The 20,000-nt window shown below is 39.3% G+C and overlaps 1 protein-coding gene across 3 annotated transcripts in view; it reads right to left on the reverse strand.

Annotated features, from left to right (window-relative positions):
• Positions 1-20,000, reverse strand: part of LOC143733313 (uncharacterized) — a 92,688-nt gene that overhangs the window by 67,290 nt on the left and 5,398 nt on the right. The window contains exons 2-12 of one of the 3 annotated variants that reach the window (XM_077224982.1): positions 13,983-14,154; positions 13,717-13,849; positions 11,417-11,974; positions 8,034-8,199; positions 6,477-6,702; positions 4,963-5,136; positions 3,784-3,861; positions 2,507-2,581; positions 2,372-2,425; positions 2,248-2,292; positions 1,300-1,353 (exon numbers count right to left, since the gene is read on the reverse strand). In XM_077224982.1, coding sequence (XP_077081097.1) covers positions 1,300-1,353; positions 2,248-2,292; positions 2,372-2,425; positions 2,507-2,581; positions 3,784-3,861; positions 4,963-5,136; positions 6,477-6,702; positions 8,034-8,199; positions 11,417-11,974; positions 13,717-13,798 — 1,512 coding nt within the window. In that variant the 5' untranslated portion in view covers positions 13,799-13,849; positions 13,983-14,154. Of the gene's footprint in view, positions 1-1,299; positions 1,354-2,247; positions 2,293-2,371; positions 2,426-2,506; positions 2,582-2,658; positions 2,671-3,783; positions 3,862-4,962; positions 5,137-6,476; positions 6,703-8,033; positions 8,200-11,416; positions 11,975-13,716; positions 13,850-13,982; positions 14,155-20,000 lie in introns of those variants that run through there. The other 2 variants (XM_077224980.1, XM_077224981.1) reach the window with 2 other exon arrangements.

Below are 20,000 nucleotides of genomic sequence, written 5' to 3' on the forward strand. Positions count from 1 at the left end.
TGTGCGTGAGCGTGAGCTTGAGCGTGTTCGTGAGCGTGAGCGTGTTGGCGGGCGTGAGCGTGTGCGTGAGCGTGTGCGTGTGCGTGAGCGTGAGCGTGTGCGTGAGCGTGAGCGTGTTGCGTGAGCGTGAGCGTGTGCGTGTGCGTGTGCGTGTGCGTGAGTGTGTGCGTGAGCGTGAGCGTGTGCGTGAGCGTGAGCGTGAGCGTGTGCGTGTGCGTGTGCGTGTGTGCGTGAGCGTGAGCGTGTTGCGTGAGCGTGTTGCGTGAGCGTGTTGCGTGAGCGTGAGTGTGAGCGTGAGCGTGAGCGTGAGCGTGAGCGTGAGCGTGTGCGTGAGTGCGTGAGCGTGTGCGTGTGCGTGAGTGTGTGTGCGTGAGCGTGTTGCGTGAGCGTGTTGCGTGAGCTCACGTGTGCTTGAGCGTGTGCGTGAGCGTGTGCGTGTGCGTGAGCGTGAGCGTGAGCGTGTGCGTGAGCGTGAGCGTGAGCGTGAGCGTGTGCGTGTGCGTGAGCGTGAGCGTGTGCGTGAGTGTGTGTGCGTGAGCGTGAGCGTGTTTCGTGAGCGTGTTGCGTGAGCGTGAGCGTGAGCGTGTGCGTGAGCGTGAGCGTGTGCGTGTGCGTGAGCGTGAGCGTGAGCGTGTGCGTGAGCGTGTGCGTGTGCGTGTGCGTGAGCGTGAGCGTGAGCGTGTGCGTGAGTGTGTGTGCGTGAGCGTGAGCGTGTTTCGTGAGCGTGTTGCGTGTTGCGTGAGCGTGAGCGTGAGCGTGTGCGTGAGCGTGTGCGTGTGCGTGAGCGTGAGCGTGTGCGTGAGTGTGTGTGCGTGAGCGTGAGCGTGTTTCGTGAGCGTGTTGCGTGTTGCGTGTTGCGTGAGCGTGAGCGTGAGCGTGTGCGTGAGCTTGAGCGTGTGCGTGTGCGTGAGCGTGAGCGTGAGCGTGTGCGTGAGCGTGTGCGTGTGCGTGAGCGTGAGCGTGTGAGTGAGCGTGAGCGTGAGCGTGTGCGTGAGCGTGAGCGTGAGCGTGAGCGTGAGCGTGAGCGTGAGCGTGAGCGTGTGCGTGTGCGTGAGCGTGTGCGTGTGCGTGAGCGTGAGCGTGAGCGTGAGCGTGAGCGTGAGCGTGTGCGTGAGCGTGTGCGTGTGCGTGTGCGTGAGCGTGAGCGTGAGCGTGTGCGTGAGCGTGTGCGTGTGCGTGTGCGTGAGCGTGAGCGTGAGTGTGAGCGTGAGCGTGTGCGTGTGCGTGAGTGCGTGAGCGTGAGCGTGTGCGTGAGTGTGTGTGCGTGAGCGTGTATCTGGTATTCGATGTGACACTGACTTGCGGCCCCTTGAGTCCCGGATCGCCTGTCGCTCCTGATAGTCCGGCTTCACCCTGCGAGACAGAAGAAACACAACACACACTTCTTCAACAGAAACGACTGCATGCTTACAAATATTAAAAAACTGCAACAGATCTAACCTGACATTTCATGAAATTTTACAGTAAAATACTTAATTAAAATAATTGTTTAATTGGAATAGTTTATTTGATAACACTTCACAATAAGGATCGCTGGTTAACATTAGTTAACTAAGTTAGCATGAACTAATAATGAACTGCACGTATACAGGATTTATTCATCATTGTTTATGTTAATTTCAACATTTACTAATACTTTATTAAAATCGTGTTAACATTAGATAATGTGAACTGTGAACTATCATGAAAAAACACTGAATAGCTGTATTTATATTAACTCACATTAACAAAGAGTAATTAATACTGTAACAAATGTATTGCTCATGGATATAATGCTAGTTAATACATTAACTAATGTTAACTAATGAACCTAATTGTAAAGTGTTACCGTTTCTTCTAAATTCTTCTCAGATCCGTTATGTTTTACATCCATCTTATGTTGTTGAATGAATGTTTATTTCCAGTGATGAACTTTGATTAATCATGTCTTTGCCATCAGTGTTATTAATGTGGATGCCAGTGTATTATAAAGGCATTAAACAGATTTTAATAGCAGCAGAAAAATGGTTTTTGGATTTACTGGTTTAAAATGTCTTTTTATTTTATTTTTATTCATCTGTTGTTGTAAATTAAATTGTACAATTTTCAGGTCATTCTGTAAATATGTTTACATTGTTACTTTATTTTTACTGAATTATTCTGATAACCAGCTCCCATTTTTTTTCTGTAAAATCTGCATGATTTTTGCGTTTGTTTGTTAGTTTGTTTGTTTGCAGTAAATGTTCTGAAACTGTAAGAGCTTGTTACCTTTTCTCCAGGCTCTCCTCGCTCTCCTCTTGAACCTTGAGGTCCCTTTATTGAGAAAACACACAGATTCGTCTACGGCCAAAACAAACGCGTGAATATCGTGAACATGCGGTGTCTCACTCACAGGTTTCCCGCCGGGGCCCGGAGGACCGTCTCTGCCCGTCTCTCCCCGCTCACCCTGTGGAGATCAGACTGTAAATAACCCTGTTTACTGTGACGGACACACTTACACAGCAGAGAGTGAGATGTGTGTGTTGACCCTCGGTCCCGGAGGCCCTTCACTGCAGTCGCACTCGTCTCCGCTCTCAGCGCCGGGCTCTCGATCCAGAGGACACTGGAGACACGACACACACTCGTATCATCAACAGCACAAACACACTTCAGTCAGGAGAGTGTGCGGTGCAAACTTACCCGTTCATCGTCCTGTAAAACAAGGAAAAGGAAGTTAGTCTGTATGAGTGTATCTTTAAGCTTACAGTCATTAACAGTGTTTTCATCCTTCCCTCGCACTTCTTTCCCTCGCGGGTCAAAATAACCTGAAGCCCTACACTTAAACTTTCTCTTTTTTTCTTTTTTTTTTCAGAAAGCTTATTTTATTTCATTTTGATAATATTTTTTTCTATTTTTTAATGCAATGTTTTGGAGATTTTTTGTTATTTTTTGTTATCTTTTATTTGATTTACGTTTAAATTATATATTAATTATTTTTAATTCTACAATAAATAATAATAAAAAAATAATAATTTAAGCACATTCATTCAACTTAAATTCAAAATAAATAACAATTTCATAGATAACTTGCTGATAAAAAAATAATAATAATAAAATAATGAAATAAAATAAGATAAAATAAGAAAATAAATAAAACAAACCAAAATAATAGTTCCCTGCTGATAAAAAATATATTAAAATGAAAACTAAAATAATAATGAAATAATAATAAAATAATAAAATAAAATAAGACTAAATAAAATAAAAATAAATAAATAAAACAAAACAAAATAATAGTTCCCTGCTGATAGAAAATAAAAATAAAATAAAAAATAAAATTAAAATTAAATAAAATAAAAGCAGTACATCTGGCCCATTTAAGATAATTATATTGATATAGATTATTTTAATAAAGGAATTGTTGGACAGAAGTACTCATAATATTAAAGGCATAATTCACCCAAAAATAATAATTCTGTCATGTCGTTCCAAATCTGGATGATTTTCTTTCATATTCACACACAAATGGAGATATTTTTAATAAAATCTTAGAGCGGTTTAAACCAACATTTCTGAAGAGACACGATTGCTTGATATGATGAACAGATTGAAGGCTTTTATTTACAGATAAACAAGATCATCAACAACATCTTCATTTGTGTTCGGAGATGAGCGAAAGTCTCACAGGTTTGATCGACATGAAAGAGTTATTAATGACAGAATTAATTTCTGTGTGAACTATCCCTTTAAAAAGCCCATTCCCGCCTCAGCCAATCACATTAATGCAATTCTACAACTAAGTTAGTTTTAGTTCTTGGTTCTCACCACAGAGTAGATTTCACATGCGGTCTCTCTCTCGCTCTGATGTGGGTCACAATAAAGCCTCAGTTTCTGAATCTCTGTCTGTGGTTGTCGATGAGAAATCACAAAAACAACAACAACAAAAACAACACCAACAACAACAAACATTTCAGCTTCTCTAATTCAACACAACACACGACTGCAACCCGTAAGAACTTTACTTTAAAAACAGCCATACAAGAACATCAGAGTATTTTTTCTTTCCCGCATTAATTTTACACGTCTAGAACAATTATATAGTTTAGTTTCATTAACACAGTGTTTACTTGTCTCTTGATTTACCCTGAAAGAATGAAAGTGAAGTGTGACAACATGCCCCATAGCTGGAGCACAGTATAACATGACCATATGACAGATTATTAGAATGTTATCTGATCTAATCAAAAAATATACAAAATAAACTAAAATATTTTCTCAATAAAATACAATTATTAACTTTTTTTCATATAAAATAATGGCATTTTTACTAATTAAAAATAAATACAAAATTTAGTGAAAATCAAAACACAGGTATACAGCATAGTTCAAAACATAATAATAATCAATCATTTCTGAACATTGACTCTCAGTCTGACCTTTTCTCATGGTTTCTCAATAGAATTCATAAAAGTATAGAGTTCTAATAGAGTCTCATTGTAACGAGGTGTGACAACATGCCCCGCCTGCAAAACCGGGTTTAAACCCAGCGAGGGTTTCTGCTGTTAGATCAGCATTAAACAACTATTTAATAACAGATATAAGATTAAAATATTATCAGATTTGTCTGATATAAAAAAACAGAGATGGGAAATTAACATAACTAAGAAATTATGGTTAAATAAATGTTCAGTGATATCTTCCAAAGATTTCTGAATTTTGGTGCATTTTTTTCTGTATATAGTGTTGTTATGGCAACTACTAAATATACTAAGTTTGGTGACGCTTAAAAATGCTGGGTTGTTTTAACCCAACTTTAGGTCAAATATGGACAAACCCAAACGTTGGGTTAAAAATTTAATTTAAAAATGTAACCCAACAGTTAGATTTGTCCATATTTGACCCAAAGTTGGGTTGAAACAAGCCAGCATTTTTTAGAGTGATGTGTGGAAGTATTTAAAGCGTGTGTGACAACTAGCCCCTGTTAGTTTGCTCTCCTGTACTTACAGGCAGTGTAGCATCAGAGCCAGAGCGCTTGGAGATCTGAGTCTTCCCGTTGATGAAGATGGGCTCGGACGTCTCCAGAGACTGATCCTGGATCTGCTGGTCGTCCAGAAAACACGTCACATGTCTGGGCTTGACCAGGACCTTCAGCTGGTGCCAGCTTCCATCGAACAGAGCCTGCGAGAGATTCACAGCGTGTGTGTGTGTGTGTGTGTGTGATCTGAGGTGATACACTGAGCACAAAGATCTGATTCCACATTTGACAGGAATGTCAGACAAGAGTCGCACAGTTTTCTAAAACAAGCTTTTCTGCAGGAATGAGGGGCTGTGATGGAGGAAAATGCCTCGATTATGCAAGAACACTTGGTTTTGACATTTAAAGCAGAGGAAGACATGGAACAGGTACAAGATGATGATTGCTGAAATTAAAACATTTCTGAGGATTTGTGTTATTTAAATGTGTAAGTGAGCAGCTTTAGTGGGAAACGCGTCATGGGTATTTTAAAAGGAAATTGCAGCTGTGCATTACTATAGTCAGTCACATGTCATAAAGCAGCTCATTTATACATTATTAATACATTATTCTTCCGCCTAAACGAGTGTGTGGAGCAACTTCTGTTTAAAGTCACCATGAAAGTCGACAATATTATTTTAAATGGATTTCTGCAGTGTTTATTGTAAATGATTTATGGGTGCACATCATCATTATTGTGTTAATAATGTTGAATGAGAATAAGTTCCTCTTCTCTTCTCTGATGATGTGGGCGGGGTTATAACCTGTCACTCTCATGAGATCAGCCAATAGCAAACCACAACCATCCAATCAGTTCCTCACACACACACACACTCAAGCCCCGCCCACATGTGTTCCTGTTCCTGAAGCGTTTCTCTCGATATACGACACAATAGAGGAGAAAAGACCAGCACAACTTCCCTTTCAGGAAGACTTTATGTGGATCTGCTGCATTAGTGTACGGATGATTCATTCACTAACCTTCTTATGCAGCTACACAAAAATATGGAATTACTTTTGTGCCAATAATCATGAATGTAACTTTTCAAGAAACTGAATAAAACATCTTTGAAACTGAAAAAATAAATAAATCGCGGGCAAAATGTTTGACTTTGTTTTTAATACACTGCATGTTGTAACTGTTTTCTCCTCTTTCTTTCGCTGATGCACTTCCATTTACACTTCTGAAGTTTTCATTTACGTTTCTGAGTTTTCATTCGCCGTTCTGCCACATATCTCTCGTGGGGGCGGAGCTAGCATCAGTTTGTTCTCATTGGCTACTGAGTTTTTGATTGACAGCGCCTTGACCTGCAGTGAAGACGTCAGTGTTGTGTTTATAGTGTGGACGTGAGAGTCTTTAAGCGTTTCAATTTATATTTTCATTCGTTTCTTGAAAAGTTACATTCATTATTATTTTTGGCACAAAAGTAATTCCATACAAAAACACCATTAACAATTTGCCTTTGTATAGTGTGAGAATGTTGGTTGCTGGTATTCGGCTGACCTCGATGCCGTGCGCATCAAACGTGGCGGTCTGCTCCTCACTGACGGTGTTCGTGGTGGTGAAGATGAGGGATCTGTCCAGTCCGTTCAGTGTGATCGCGGCCTGGATCTGTCCATCTTTAGACAGAATCCTCCACAGGTCCAGCTTCTCCCGGAGCGACGGCCCGCTCAGCCTCAGCGTCGACACGAACACGTATGAGGGAGGCAGGCCTTCCGGGAAAACCTCCCTTTAAAACAGGTTTACAGACAGCTGTCAGTCACATGCAACACACACATTTAGGTGTGCGCGATAAAAACCATCAACTAAAAAATAACACATTTTCAGGAGCTACTAAAAGTTTCAGAATCACCAATTATTACATATTAAACACATTTAAATCATTGTGATCTGTGTTACAGATAAAATCAGATGTAACAAATAACAGTGATCACAATGATTTAAACATGTTTAATATGTAATAATTGGTCATAATTGTGATAATTGATTTCAGAATCACCAATTATTACATATTAAACACGTTTAAATCACTGTGATCACTGTTAACATGCATTACGTAATCAGATGTTTTAATACAACACTGAATTATTGTTCATTTATTTTGTATTTTTTACCGTGTAAAGCACTTTGAGAAGCTCATTTAAAGGTGCTATAGAATAATACAGTTATTATTATATATGTACACATTAATATTTGAGTTACTTGAGTTTATTTTTAAAAAAGTAATGCATATCACTTTTCTGTTGAATTAATTTGCTTAAAAATTCTATAAAATACTGCACTAAAAACTCTCTCCTCCATAATAAGCCCTTAGACAGAGCAGAATATAATAATATTCTGGGTAACACTTTACAATAAGGTTCATTAGTTAACATTAGTTAATGTATTAACTAACATGAACTAACAATGAGCAAAACATTTATACAGTATTTATTAGGAGACAATAATAAAGGAGATTTAAATGCTGTTAAATATTTCTATGTTCTGCATCACAGTGTTGTGTTTGTTTCATTTTTCTGTTAAGAAGATAAACAAGTATTTAAATCTCCTTTATAAATGCTTTACGAGGAATAACTAGTCCTCACTTTAGATGAGCTCACACAAATAGTTAACTGACCACTACTGAATGCTTTATAACTACCTGAACTTACTGCATTTACTCACATGTTCTAAGCGATCTTATGAACCACTGACAACTCCTAAATAACTGGTTTGTAAATAATTTAGAAATTATTAATTAATCATTAACAAAGTATGAAAGTACAATTATTAAACACATAGATATGCTTATAAATCAAGAAAAAAGCATTTATAGCTGTATTTATAAACTGCTTATTAATGTCTATTAATGCTTTATAAATGATGAATTAACTGTTTACTAATGCTTAACTAATGATTAATAGCGTGCAGTTATTATAAAGTGTTGCCTTACTGGGCATCAGAAGTAACTGTAACATAATAAGTTACTTTTTAGGGAGTTTTCAATGCATTATAAGAGTAACTTTCCCCAGCATTGGTTGTGATGATGTAATGAACCTGTGCATTAGGTTTAAACCCGACCTTGTGTTTTCCGTGATGTCGATGCTCTTGTCCAGCAGATACGCGTGCTCCGACAGTAATGAGCCCGGGATCTTCTGAGCTTTCTGATGGATCTTCATGCCCAACATCAGCTCGAAGCCTTTCTCATCCCGGGACGCCACAGGGATTCGAGTGGGACACACAGATTCTGCGGAGGGACACAGCGTTTCAGGCCCGTCACCACACACACATCTGAGGATTGCATTTCAAACCAGCAAATCCATTTCATTTTTAATTAAATTGTCCAGTTTAATTTTTTATCTTTTAAAAACTTTTTTTCTTGAATATGCTCATTTTAAAGGGATAGTTCACCCAAAAATAAATATTTGAAAAAGAATATGGATAACCAGACACCCATTGACTTCCATAGTATTGTTTTCCTGCTAAGTCAATCGCTACCGTCAACTGTTTGATAACCAACATTCAGTGAAATATCTTCTTTTGTGTTCAACAGAAGAAAGACACTCATACAGGTTTGGAACAACTTGAGGTGGAGTAAATGATGACAAAATGACATGAGAATTACTTTTGAATGTTCTCTGAATATTCTGTAGTAACATTTAAAAATGTTAAATGAACATCCAACTAATATGTTTCAGTAAAAACGTTCCATGAACATCCTGTCTTTTTTCTGTGAAATGCATAATATCTCAGGATAATTATGAGACACTGATGTACTATAGTTCAAGAAAATGTCACGTTATAACACCCATACTGTATGGACACTTTCAAACCTGATCTAATGAGAAAATGTAACTACTTTATAAGTTTCCGTATGAATTTGTATTTCACATGAATTTGTACAATTTGATTTATACAAAAAAATGTAAGATGACACCACCTTAGACATAATATTCAGTCAGATTTATTTCTATAACACTTTATTTCTGTACTGACTGTTTCAAGCAGCTTCACAGAAACAAACAGGAAAATAACAGAATAATTTATGCAAACTTGAGCCAAATTTTGCTGTAAAACAGATTTCATTGTTGATTCAATTCAGTTCAATAAGTGCAAAGTTCATCAATAATGAAACAAGTTTAATTCTGCGATTAGCAGCTCTACAGAAGAGAAGTGTCATTATCTCATCTGAACGTTTCAGTGCAGCCAAATCAGTGAAGTTACTGAATATTAAAGTCCCCCTGTGGTGAAAATCCAGCTTTTAATGCTGTTTATATGTGTATGTGGTGTTTGTAATATGCTTTAAGACAAACCGTGTGTAAATTCATAAGTCGACAGCATTGCTGAGTATTTTCTCCTTAAAACTGCAGTGAACCAAAGACAGTCTCAAAAACACGCTTTGAAATCGCTGGTGTTTCTGACATCACAAACTACCTTGTAACCAATCAGATCAACGTGTGATCGTCAACGAGTGGATCTCTGAGTGAGTGAGTGAGTGAGTGGAGGCGGGGCTCATTTGCATATTCATAGAACCACGCATACTAAATTAGGCAATGAGGCATTTTTTCAAGTAAATATGTCATATTGGTTATCAAAGATGAGTTTTAAGGGATAAAACTATTGACTACACGGGGACTTTAAGTGTCTAACAGCCTGTTAAGTCTCAGTGTGCTGGTTAGTATTCATCCTTATTATAATTTTGTATCTGTATTCCAAAGCATAATATGAATTACAACCATTCAAGTTCAGATTTGTGCTCATAGAAAGAATGGTGCCAGGTAACAGGTTAAACCCCAACTAAGTAAGCCAAAGGCAACAGTTGCAAATAAATCATCAGCTGACAGAAAACATGAACAGAAAATGTTTCCTGCCACTATTAACTCTCTCCATCCACACCAGAACATGTGCCAACATCTGCCGTTCCCGGTTCCTCCCTATCATGGCATCATGCCGCTGGTTTGGCCGTGAGTTCGTGGCTTTCCATGTCACTGGGCATGAATGGACTGTGGTGTTTTAGTGGTTCGCTGTTCTTTTAAGAACAGGAGAGGATGGGTAATGCCAAAATCAGTTTAAATGTTTATGGGATTGCTCACACGCATGTGAGGCCTTGTCCACACTAACACGTTTTCATTTGAAAACGCATCTTTTTCTCTCCGTTTTGGCCTTCCGTCCACACCGAGACAGCGTTTTTATTAATGAAAACACTCTCTAAAGTGGATACATTTGAAAACGCCATTTTCTCGTTGTAGTGTGGACTGTCAACACAGAGGTATTTAAAAACGACGACGTTAGTTTAGTCATGTGACTCATATTGTACCAATAAATATTCATGTTTATAGCGGTATGTGCCTGTTATGTGCCGTTCACTTACACACAGTTGCTAATATGTTACTTCCCACACTCTTCATATCACAGAGCGTTTTTAAACGAAACGCCGCTTTCAAATGTATCCGGATTATTGTAGACGTACATTTACATTAATCCGGATACATTTGAAAATGGCGTTTTTGTAAACGGCCTGAAAACGCTAAATTCACCTTCACATCGCATGCATAAACCCTCACAAAAGCTCACTGAGATGATGCAGACGAAGCAAATTAATAATAAAGTTATTGTGCAATTCTTCTGACAGGATAGCAAAATATCTCGGCATTCACTGATCGTCCAGGTCGCTCTCAGTCAACATTATATGTTTGGTCTAAAACGCTAAAACTGCTCTCATATTTCACTGCAGCAAATGCGAGTGAATGTCTGTCATCTTTGCAGGACTGTGATATGAAGAGTGTGGGAAGTAACATATTAGCAACAGTGTGAAAGTGAACGGCACATAACAGCCACATACCGGCATAAACATTAATATATACAATATGAGTCACGTGACTAAACGTATATCATCGTTTTTAAATACCTCGGTTTTGACAGTCCACACTACAACACGAAAACGGCGTTTTCAAATTAATCAGCTTTGGAGTACGTTTTCATAAATCTTTGTTTTCATTAATAAAAACGCCATCTCAGTGTGGCGGAAGGCCAGAACGCAGAGAAAAAGATGCGTTTCCAAACGAAAACGTATTAGTGTGGACAAGGCTTGAATCTTAGCGTACGTTTACACAACAACGATATGCTTAAAACTGAGGAGTTTGTCCTCTGAGTTTTCCACGTACAAACGCACCATCGTCAGAACGATCCTCATTCACACGGATCCGCGAAAACAACTATAAACGCTGTATTCTGCTGCCAGGCCAGTAGATGGCGACGAAACACTATAGACTGAACATGTAATACGCATGTGCATGACCTCATCGTCTTCAGAGATTCATGTTTTTGTTGTTAACATTTTAAAAACTTGCACTTTAAAAAACATTTTCAAAAGTTTGTAGTTTCAGGCGCCCAAAACGCCGCTGTCGTGTAAACGAACATAAAAAGTTTTTATTTGAAAACGGTGTCGTATAAACAGCCCTTACCCTCGCACAGCTTCTGTTCCATGGCGTCCCGGATGCGTGCGATGTCGGTGTAGTCCTCGGCGTAAAGCACGTAATCCCCCTCCGGCGTGTTGGCGATGGTCACAAGCTCTGACGTGGTGATCTCCGAACCAACGCCCACCGCAAACACTGTGATCCCTTGCTCTCGCGCCTCGACGCTAGCGTCCGTAACGTCGTCCTGCGACTTCCCATCAGTCACCACCACTGCAATACGGTTCTTCACGTCACTTCGCTGCGAAGACGCAAAGACGTGGTCCACGGAGAACTTGATAGCGCGGCCCGTCTGCGTGTTTCCACCTAAATAGCTGATCTCCTCGATGGCTTTAATGAGATCCTGAGTGGTTTTGTGGAGGCCGAGAGGGATCTCCAGCCGGGGCGTGTCACTGTATTGAACGACACCGACCTGAGAGTAGTGGGAACTCACGTCGAAGCCACTGGTGACATTGACCAACCAACGCTTGGCTATTTCGAAGTCCTCGTCTCCCACGCTCCAGGAGCCGTCCATGATGTAGACCAGGTCATTAACAGCAGTGCTGCAGCCTGAAGAACGAAGAAGAGAACTGAGATACAGATAAACAACACAGAGAGTCACAAACTCTAATTCATAAATATAGCTGTGAGCAGAAATTACCGCGGCCAAGCATAGCAAACGCAAACAAATAAGCAAGCTGTAGACTAACTGCAAAAATGAGTAAATAAAGCAAAAACAATTGTAAACAAAAAGGTTCACATCCCATAAATACATTGAGTTGTAATGAGATTTATTGCTTATACTATAATTTCATTACAGTTTGTGACCACAAGGGGGTGCTGCCCTCAAACTTTTTTGAGTGCCTTCAAGACATGGTGCCGAAGAAAACATACTGAGTTTCATAATGAAATGCCAATGAGTTCGTGAAATATAGCATTATGCAAAACCATTGCAGTTATAGACCTTTTTTGTCATTTTTTAATTCAAATGATGGCCATGTTTTTCAAAAGTAGGCTACACCAATGTCATAATGAACAATGATAGCAACTGAGACAAAGACACTGCATGTCAATTTTGAAGTCAATCAGACCAGCGTTACTGTAGTTCTGTAGCCAATTTTTTATGTTTTGTTTAATTATAGCGGCACCAAGAGGCACAGTCCCACCACTTTTTTTTTAGTGCCCCCATACATAAATATGGTGAAAATATATAATTTCGTTATAGACTTCATTTCGGAGTTACAGATAATTATATGAACACATAGAAAATGACCCACACCGGACATTGATTGTATTTTTTTTGGCACTTACTATCAGAATTTTGACATTTAGCCATGTTTCGGATTTTCCGCTGGTGGTTTCGTCTCGATCAGACTAATGGCTTCGAAGAAATTCGCGTTTTTTAAAAGCATAACCAAAACCTAGCATGTTTGGTATCGTTGGACATGGCAAGGTTTCAGGAATCTCTGGTTTGAAACTTCTCAGGATATTTCAGGGCATCATGCTGATGAACCATACCAAGTTTCGTAACAATACTCGTTCATAAAATACAGCATTTTACTACAAAATTCAAAACGGCCGACACCCAAAAATGGCCGATATAGAAAGATTTGATATTATTCGACTCGGCATGCGAATCTAACGAGACCACTTTTATGATTTTTGGGATAAGCAAAAATATTATTTTTTTTGTATCTCCAGACCAGAAGGTGGCGCTGCACTGAAACGCTGCATGTAACTTTAAGTAATGCTTGTGATGACGTGTACCAAATTTGGTCCAAATACAATAAAGCGTTGTGGAGATATATCCTTACATCTATTTTTGTAAAGGCTACGTAATATTAATTTGCACATTATTCAAAAACAATTTGACGAATCAACCGAATCAACCGAATCACAACATTCTTGTAATTGTTCCAGAAGCGTTTCACTCAGAAAAAAGACAAGCACAACTTCTGTTTTAATGACGGATTTAAGAAAGCCACAATGGAAAACAGATAATTGACTTTGACAGAATCTGCCAATTACGTACTTATAACTTCAATTACATCTTAGATTTGGCAAGTAGCAAATATTTATAATATATATTTCATTCACACTGCGTGATTGTCACTCGAGTGAACGAGCACCGATTTGCCTGTGATTTCTCAAAACCTGTCGGCGAGCCAAAATCGGGGCTAAAATCGTGCAGTCTGAACTCGGCATTAAGGACATCAAAACCTAAAATAAAAATTCAGAAATTTATACAATATGAGACCTTTAATGACACTTCTAAATACATTTCTTAGACTGGGATCGGAAACTGTCAATACCGGCTCGGATGTCCTCGTCCTCTCCCGCTCGCGAGTTCATCAGGAAAACCAGTGCTGGGAAACACCTCCAAATCCACGACATTCCCAACTAACGCTCCGGTGCTTTGAATATAAAGTGTCAATCTTCAGAGCCCTGTTAAATAAAGAATATTAAACAGTGTCTGTTTTGGATGTAGAGCGACATTGCAATCTATAATTATTCTAAATGGATATGAATCAGTTTGCTTACATAATTACATAACGATGAGTGTTTCATTTGATTATACCTCTGATGTTACACACTGATGTTTGCTAATCAGATCAGTGCACACAGTTGAGACGGTTCCTCAGAAACAGTCACTTCTGAGATTACACATCTACTACAGAATAATGGAAAGGTCCATTGCATTGTATCTGCAGATGAAGGTGGAGTGCAGATTTATTTTCAAAAGGGATGATCTAAAAATAAATTATAAACATGAACTGTGAGCTAGACAATAAACAATGACCTGGAAGAACCCACAAACATGGCAAACATGAGGCTTAAACACTAGAGTGTGTGTGAGCTTAACAGCCAATGACAAAAAAGACTTGCTAAACAAGATAAAGGACACTGAACGTGAACCAATGAGAGAACAGAACAACTTATAAGACAATAATCCAGTGAAAACATGAGAAACAACTGGCGAAAAATCTCAAGGCATGAAATCATGAACTATATGTGTGCTTTTGAAACACTTTGAGAAGCTTTGAAATAATTTTTTCGAACCAGTGATTCTGAGTGGGTCGCCGCAATGATCTCTGTGTGCACGTTTTTTTTTTTTTTTTCATGTTTTATGAATTTGTCTCTTTTTTCAATGACACATTTGTATTTTAAATAGAAAGAGTTTCAGTTAATAGTCTCTTATTGGCCTGATTAACCAAGCGCTCCATAAAACAAGCTCTTCAAATTAATACAATAACACATTTTTAATGGTATTATGATTTGTTAATTGCATTTAATTGATTACACTGTCATTTAAACATCTGCAGTTGTTGTTGTTTTATGAAAGGTGTTTTTATGCATGATCTGGCTGTGTTTTTATTGTTTTTCTGATTTCATTGTTTTTACAGATTTCTGTCCATCAGGCGTCACTAGTGTCGTTTTCAGCTCTTCTAAACAGCGAATCATTTTGCAAAGCAATCGGTTCAATTGATGATTTTTGAATTTTGAGTTTGGATAAGCTTAGTGTCTCCCATCCATGAGCAAGACTAAGACATATAATAAAAGACATGACTTAAAAACAATGAAAGGAAAACATGAAAAACGATCTAGACAGACGTGACATCATTATATTGTGAGGCGTTTGATCCATGTTCCTAAAATCAACTATTATTGCACTTAACTGAAGACTTCTGTTAACAGTGTGATGCCAAAAAATGAGCATCATAATCAAACAATTAGTGGTATATCACTATTAATCCAGTATTTTATAGACTCGGGCTCTTTTGAATCTTGCTGGTCACTTTGCACAGGCAGGAACTCTTCAAAAATTTTCAAATTTTACACAAAACTCTAACCAAACTTTTACATTCCTCCATAAACTCCAAGTTTATACGTCAACCAGACGCACCCTAAATAATATGCATAAATTATATGAATAAAATAACATGCAGTCAGTCTGCAGTCTATTTTGCTAACGTGTCATTGGCCAAGCAACTCTATAACTTTACAGACTACGACAATTGCCTTTTATTCAACCATATAAAAGTGTCTCTGGTAAGAGGGTCATTTTGCTGGGTAGCGAACGACATGTGGTCTTATTTTCTCGCTTTGCTTCAGTGATGTCTACAAGCTCTCATTTAGCATAAAGCGCTGCCAACAGACCACAGGCTGAAGCTAAAACACAGGAAAATAACAGCGTAAGCAAAAAAACCTGGTGAACACAACATGGAAATAAACACGGCATGCCGGATTACGAGCAAATGCCCACAATTACACACAAACATTTACTTGTGCTGCTTATAGAAACACTTGTTGTTCAGCAGTGCCTAAACATCATGTTGACTTTGTTTGTATAGTATAATTTCTGTTTCTTTAATAAAATAAAAAATAGAAGATCTGTCCCACGAAGCATCTGTCCACTTTACAAGGGTTATTTTGAGTTAAAGCGAGCTTGACCAGAGCAATGGTATTGCACAAGCACAACAGAGGAATCATTCCCCGTAAACCCGGAATGAAGCGTTGAGACACATGACAAGCATTCAAACACACTCCACCAGTGGAGAATGCAACAACATGCAGTCATGGCCAGATCTGACTGGATTGAAGATTAAATAGAAAAGAAAGCATCAGAAGTGGAGATCTGTGTGCAGTTCAGTGGGACAGTGATGTTCTGCATTACAGGCTCACAGTTACAGTTTCAGCTCAAGCGTCTCACAAACACGTGTGCTTTCAAGACAGTCATGGGACATCGCTAGTAAATTGCCCATTTCTTTCTGCAGCATGTTCCCATATTCCCATGTTCCCATATTCCCATGTTCCCATATTCCCATATTCCCATGTTCCCATATTCCCATATTCCCATGTTCCCATATTCCCATGTTCCCATATTCCCATGTTCCCATATTGCCATGTTCCCATATTCCCATATTCCCATGTTCCCATATTCCCATGTTCCCATATTCCCATGTTCCCATACTCCCATGTTCCCATATTCCCATATTCCCAATTCCCATGTTCCCATATTCCCAATTCCCATGTTCCCATATTCCCATGTTCCCATATTCCCATGTTCCCATGTTCCCATATTGCCATGTTCCCATATTCCCATATTCCCATATTCCGAATTCCCATGTTCCCATATTCCCAATTCCCATGTTCCCATATTCCCAATTTCCATGTTCCCATATTCCCATATTCCCATATTCCCAATTTCCATGTTCCCATATTCCCATGTTCCCATATTCCCATGTTCCCAATTCCCATGTTCCCATGTTCCCATATTCCCAATTTCCATGTTCCCATATTCCCATATTCCCAATTTCCATGTTCCCATATTCCCATGTTCCCATGTTCCAATATTCCCATGTTCCCATATTCCCATGTTCCCATACTCCCATGTTCCCATATTGCCATGTTCCCATATTCCCATATTCCGAATTCCCATGTTCCCATATTTCCAATTCCCATGTTCCCATGTTCCCATATTCCCAATTTCCATGTTCCCATATTCCCATATTCCCATGCTCCCATATTCACATATTCCCATGTTCCCATATTCCCATATTCCCATATTCCCATGTTCCCATGTTCCCATATTCACATATTCCCATATTCCCATGTTCCCATATTCCCATATTCCCATATTCCCATGTTCCCATATTCCCATATTCCCATATTCCCATATTCCCATGTTCCCGTGTTCCTGAGGTCTGAGTATTCATCCTTCCCTCGTGGGTCTCGAAGCCCTAAAGCCCTTTTATTTGTACAGAAAGCTTATTTTATTTCATTTTGATAATATTGTTCTATTTTTTAATGCAATATTTTGTAGATTTTTTTGTTATTTTTTATTTTATTTACCTTTAAATTACTAGATTTGTTATTTAAGCACATTCCTCACATTCGTTAAACTTAAATTCAAAAATAACTCACAATTTCATGCATAACTCTTTTAATTCAGCTCAAAATATCTTACATTGGGTGTCTTTGACCTCTTGTGGAATAAAACTAATATGATATTTCATAACTCTAGATGGGCTTATATGGAGCAAATGAGCTGTTCCGCTGGGTCCTAAAGTCTCTTCGTTTCTCTTCAGTGTGCATTCACATACACGTATGGACATTATAAAATAATTTTTCGGTAAAGTTTTAGCATTTTTTGTTAGAATTTTAAGCATTTTGAGGTTTTTCTATGTTTACTGAAGCATACTCTGCATTTCATTAATTCCTAAGACGCTCAGATTGACCAGCGTGGGAAGCATTCATATAAATGTGTGTGTGTGTGTTCAGGGTTCAAGTGTGACAAAAGTACCTGGGGTCTTGGACCCCTCCGATGAACACTTCATTTTGAAAAAACTTTAAAAAATATTATCTATATATACTATTTAAACTATATAAGCCTGTTCAAACAAAGCCGCGCTAGCTTCTGTGTCTTCACAAGCGCTCTATGTGAAATTGTCCTTGTTATTTGGTGTTGTCTAATATATATATATATATATATATATATATATATATTAGGGATGTGACGGTGAGGATATTTTCCCACCGGTTAATCGACGTGTGACAACACCGGTAATACCGGTATCACCGGCGGGGGCTTTTAAATCACTAATTTAAAGGCAAACGTAAAATGCGCGCGTTAATGACAGGCATAATTGGTGGTCGTGCGGAGCAACACTTTTTTGTTATTGTGCGCTGAATTGGCGCTAATTTTAAAACGAAACTAATTTTTTTTTACATCGCTTATAAAAAGCTGGTGCAGCAGTGTGCACTTCACTTTTAAATTAGCGTCAATTCATCCTTCGCATGGAGTTTGATGCGATCTGACAAATCAAAATCCACCATATTTTGTCCGACAAAGCAGTCAGGAGAGTTAGGAGATTAACGTCGGGGGATTTGAACTTGGTTTAAACTGAGGCAATCTCACAAAACGGTAGGCCTATTTATTGTTTCATTTTCTTTGACTGACCAAATTTGAAAGTTGAGACTTTGTTTCATATTAAATATTACCTGCTCGGTCCTGTCTGTCTGCACGTTGTCAGTGTCCTTGTAGGCTACGTGAGTTGCACGTATAAAATGAAGTTAATGAACAAACATGATCCATCAGGAAACGCCATAGATCGCTGAATTTCACTGCACTTCATGAAGAGTTTTTCTTTTGCGTGAAGAAATGGCTCGCAGGAGATGTGTTAAAAGATAGCGGAGTGCATTCATGATTATTAGGCTACCGGTATAATAATCATCCTGGCTCCGTGTCTGAGTGAGCAATTTACTCTCTTACCTTTGTTCTTTGATTAACATTAGTGACACTTTAAGACCAGCCGCTGCTGACAGAGACGCGATCTGACACGCGTCCCATTTTCTCACAAATCTCTACGTTAATTTAAGACTTTATTTAAATCATTTAAGACTGCTCTTATGAGGACACTCGACAAAACGGACATTTTGGCAAAATGTGTGTGTGTTATGGTTTGTTCAAGCCCAAAAGAGAACTATATACTGACACGCTTCTTTTCTGTGGGTCGCGCGCGCGAGTGTGTGTGTGTGTAATAGGCAGGACTTATAGCGTGGTCTCTCTAGTCTTGTCGCGCTTAAAAGCATTCACATCAATAAGAGCGTGATCATACAACGCTAGTCAACGGGTGACAGAAAAAAACGGATACTGCGTAATTGCGTTAAATATTTTAACGGTTTAAAAAAAAATTGTTTTGTTTTTTCACCGCGGTGTCGCAGTGGGCAAGTGATGAAACCGGTGTTGCGACTGAACACTGTGTAACACCGGTAACACCGACTACCGTAGCAAGCCTAATATATATGTATATATTTATAGACTATGACGAGCAAGCAGCAGTTTAGAGTGTGTGTGCACCCCTGCCCGCGTTATTTAACGGGTGGGGACACACGCACTTCATGTGTTGTTTGTTTCTGAGTGGAGCGCTCGAGGGCACTGACTGTGAGCACTGTATTGTGCTTCCCTTGCAGACACTCCGATCCCGCCTGGCGTCTCTTAGCGAGGACGCCCAGGCTCGCGTTTCCCAAGGCTCAGGTCCCGCTGCTGCCGAGGCACAGCGAAGACTTCAGACTTGGGGTTCGCATATGGATCTGTCAGCGGGGTTAGAGACGGGCTCTGCCTTATCTCTGACTTCATCTGACAGATCTAATGCCTCGTATCAGGGTTTGGAAGCACGCGCTGCGGTTTCTTCCACCCCGATACAGATACCAACACTACAGTTATCCAGTTCCGAGGGACTGGATGTTGTTAGTGTTTATGCTCGTGATACTGAAGATTCGCCACCTCAGTCTCATGCTTTTGAGGAGCTCATTGAGGTTGTAGCGAGAGCGGTCGACAGATTACATATCGATTGGCCGGCAGATAAGCAGGACGTTCGTTCAAAAAGTAAACTAGACGAACGCTTCCTGCTCTCTCGTTCACAATCTCAACGCCTGAGCCTTCCGTTTTTTCCTGATCTCCACACTGAGGTGTCGAGATTGTGGAAGAAACCTGTGTCATATAGAATGTACAGTGCACAATCATTACACTACTCTTCTATTTCACAATTTAAAGAGCACAGATATGGGGAGATGCCGAAGGTGGAAGAGACAT

Source organism: Siphateles boraxobius, unplaced genomic scaffold (assembly GCF_051911475.1).
Source record: "Siphateles boraxobius isolate OS27281-9 unplaced genomic scaffold, OSU_SipBor_1 97, whole genome shotgun sequence".
Taxonomy (NCBI): Eukaryota; Metazoa; Chordata; class Actinopteri; order Cypriniformes; family Leuciscidae; genus Siphateles; species Siphateles boraxobius.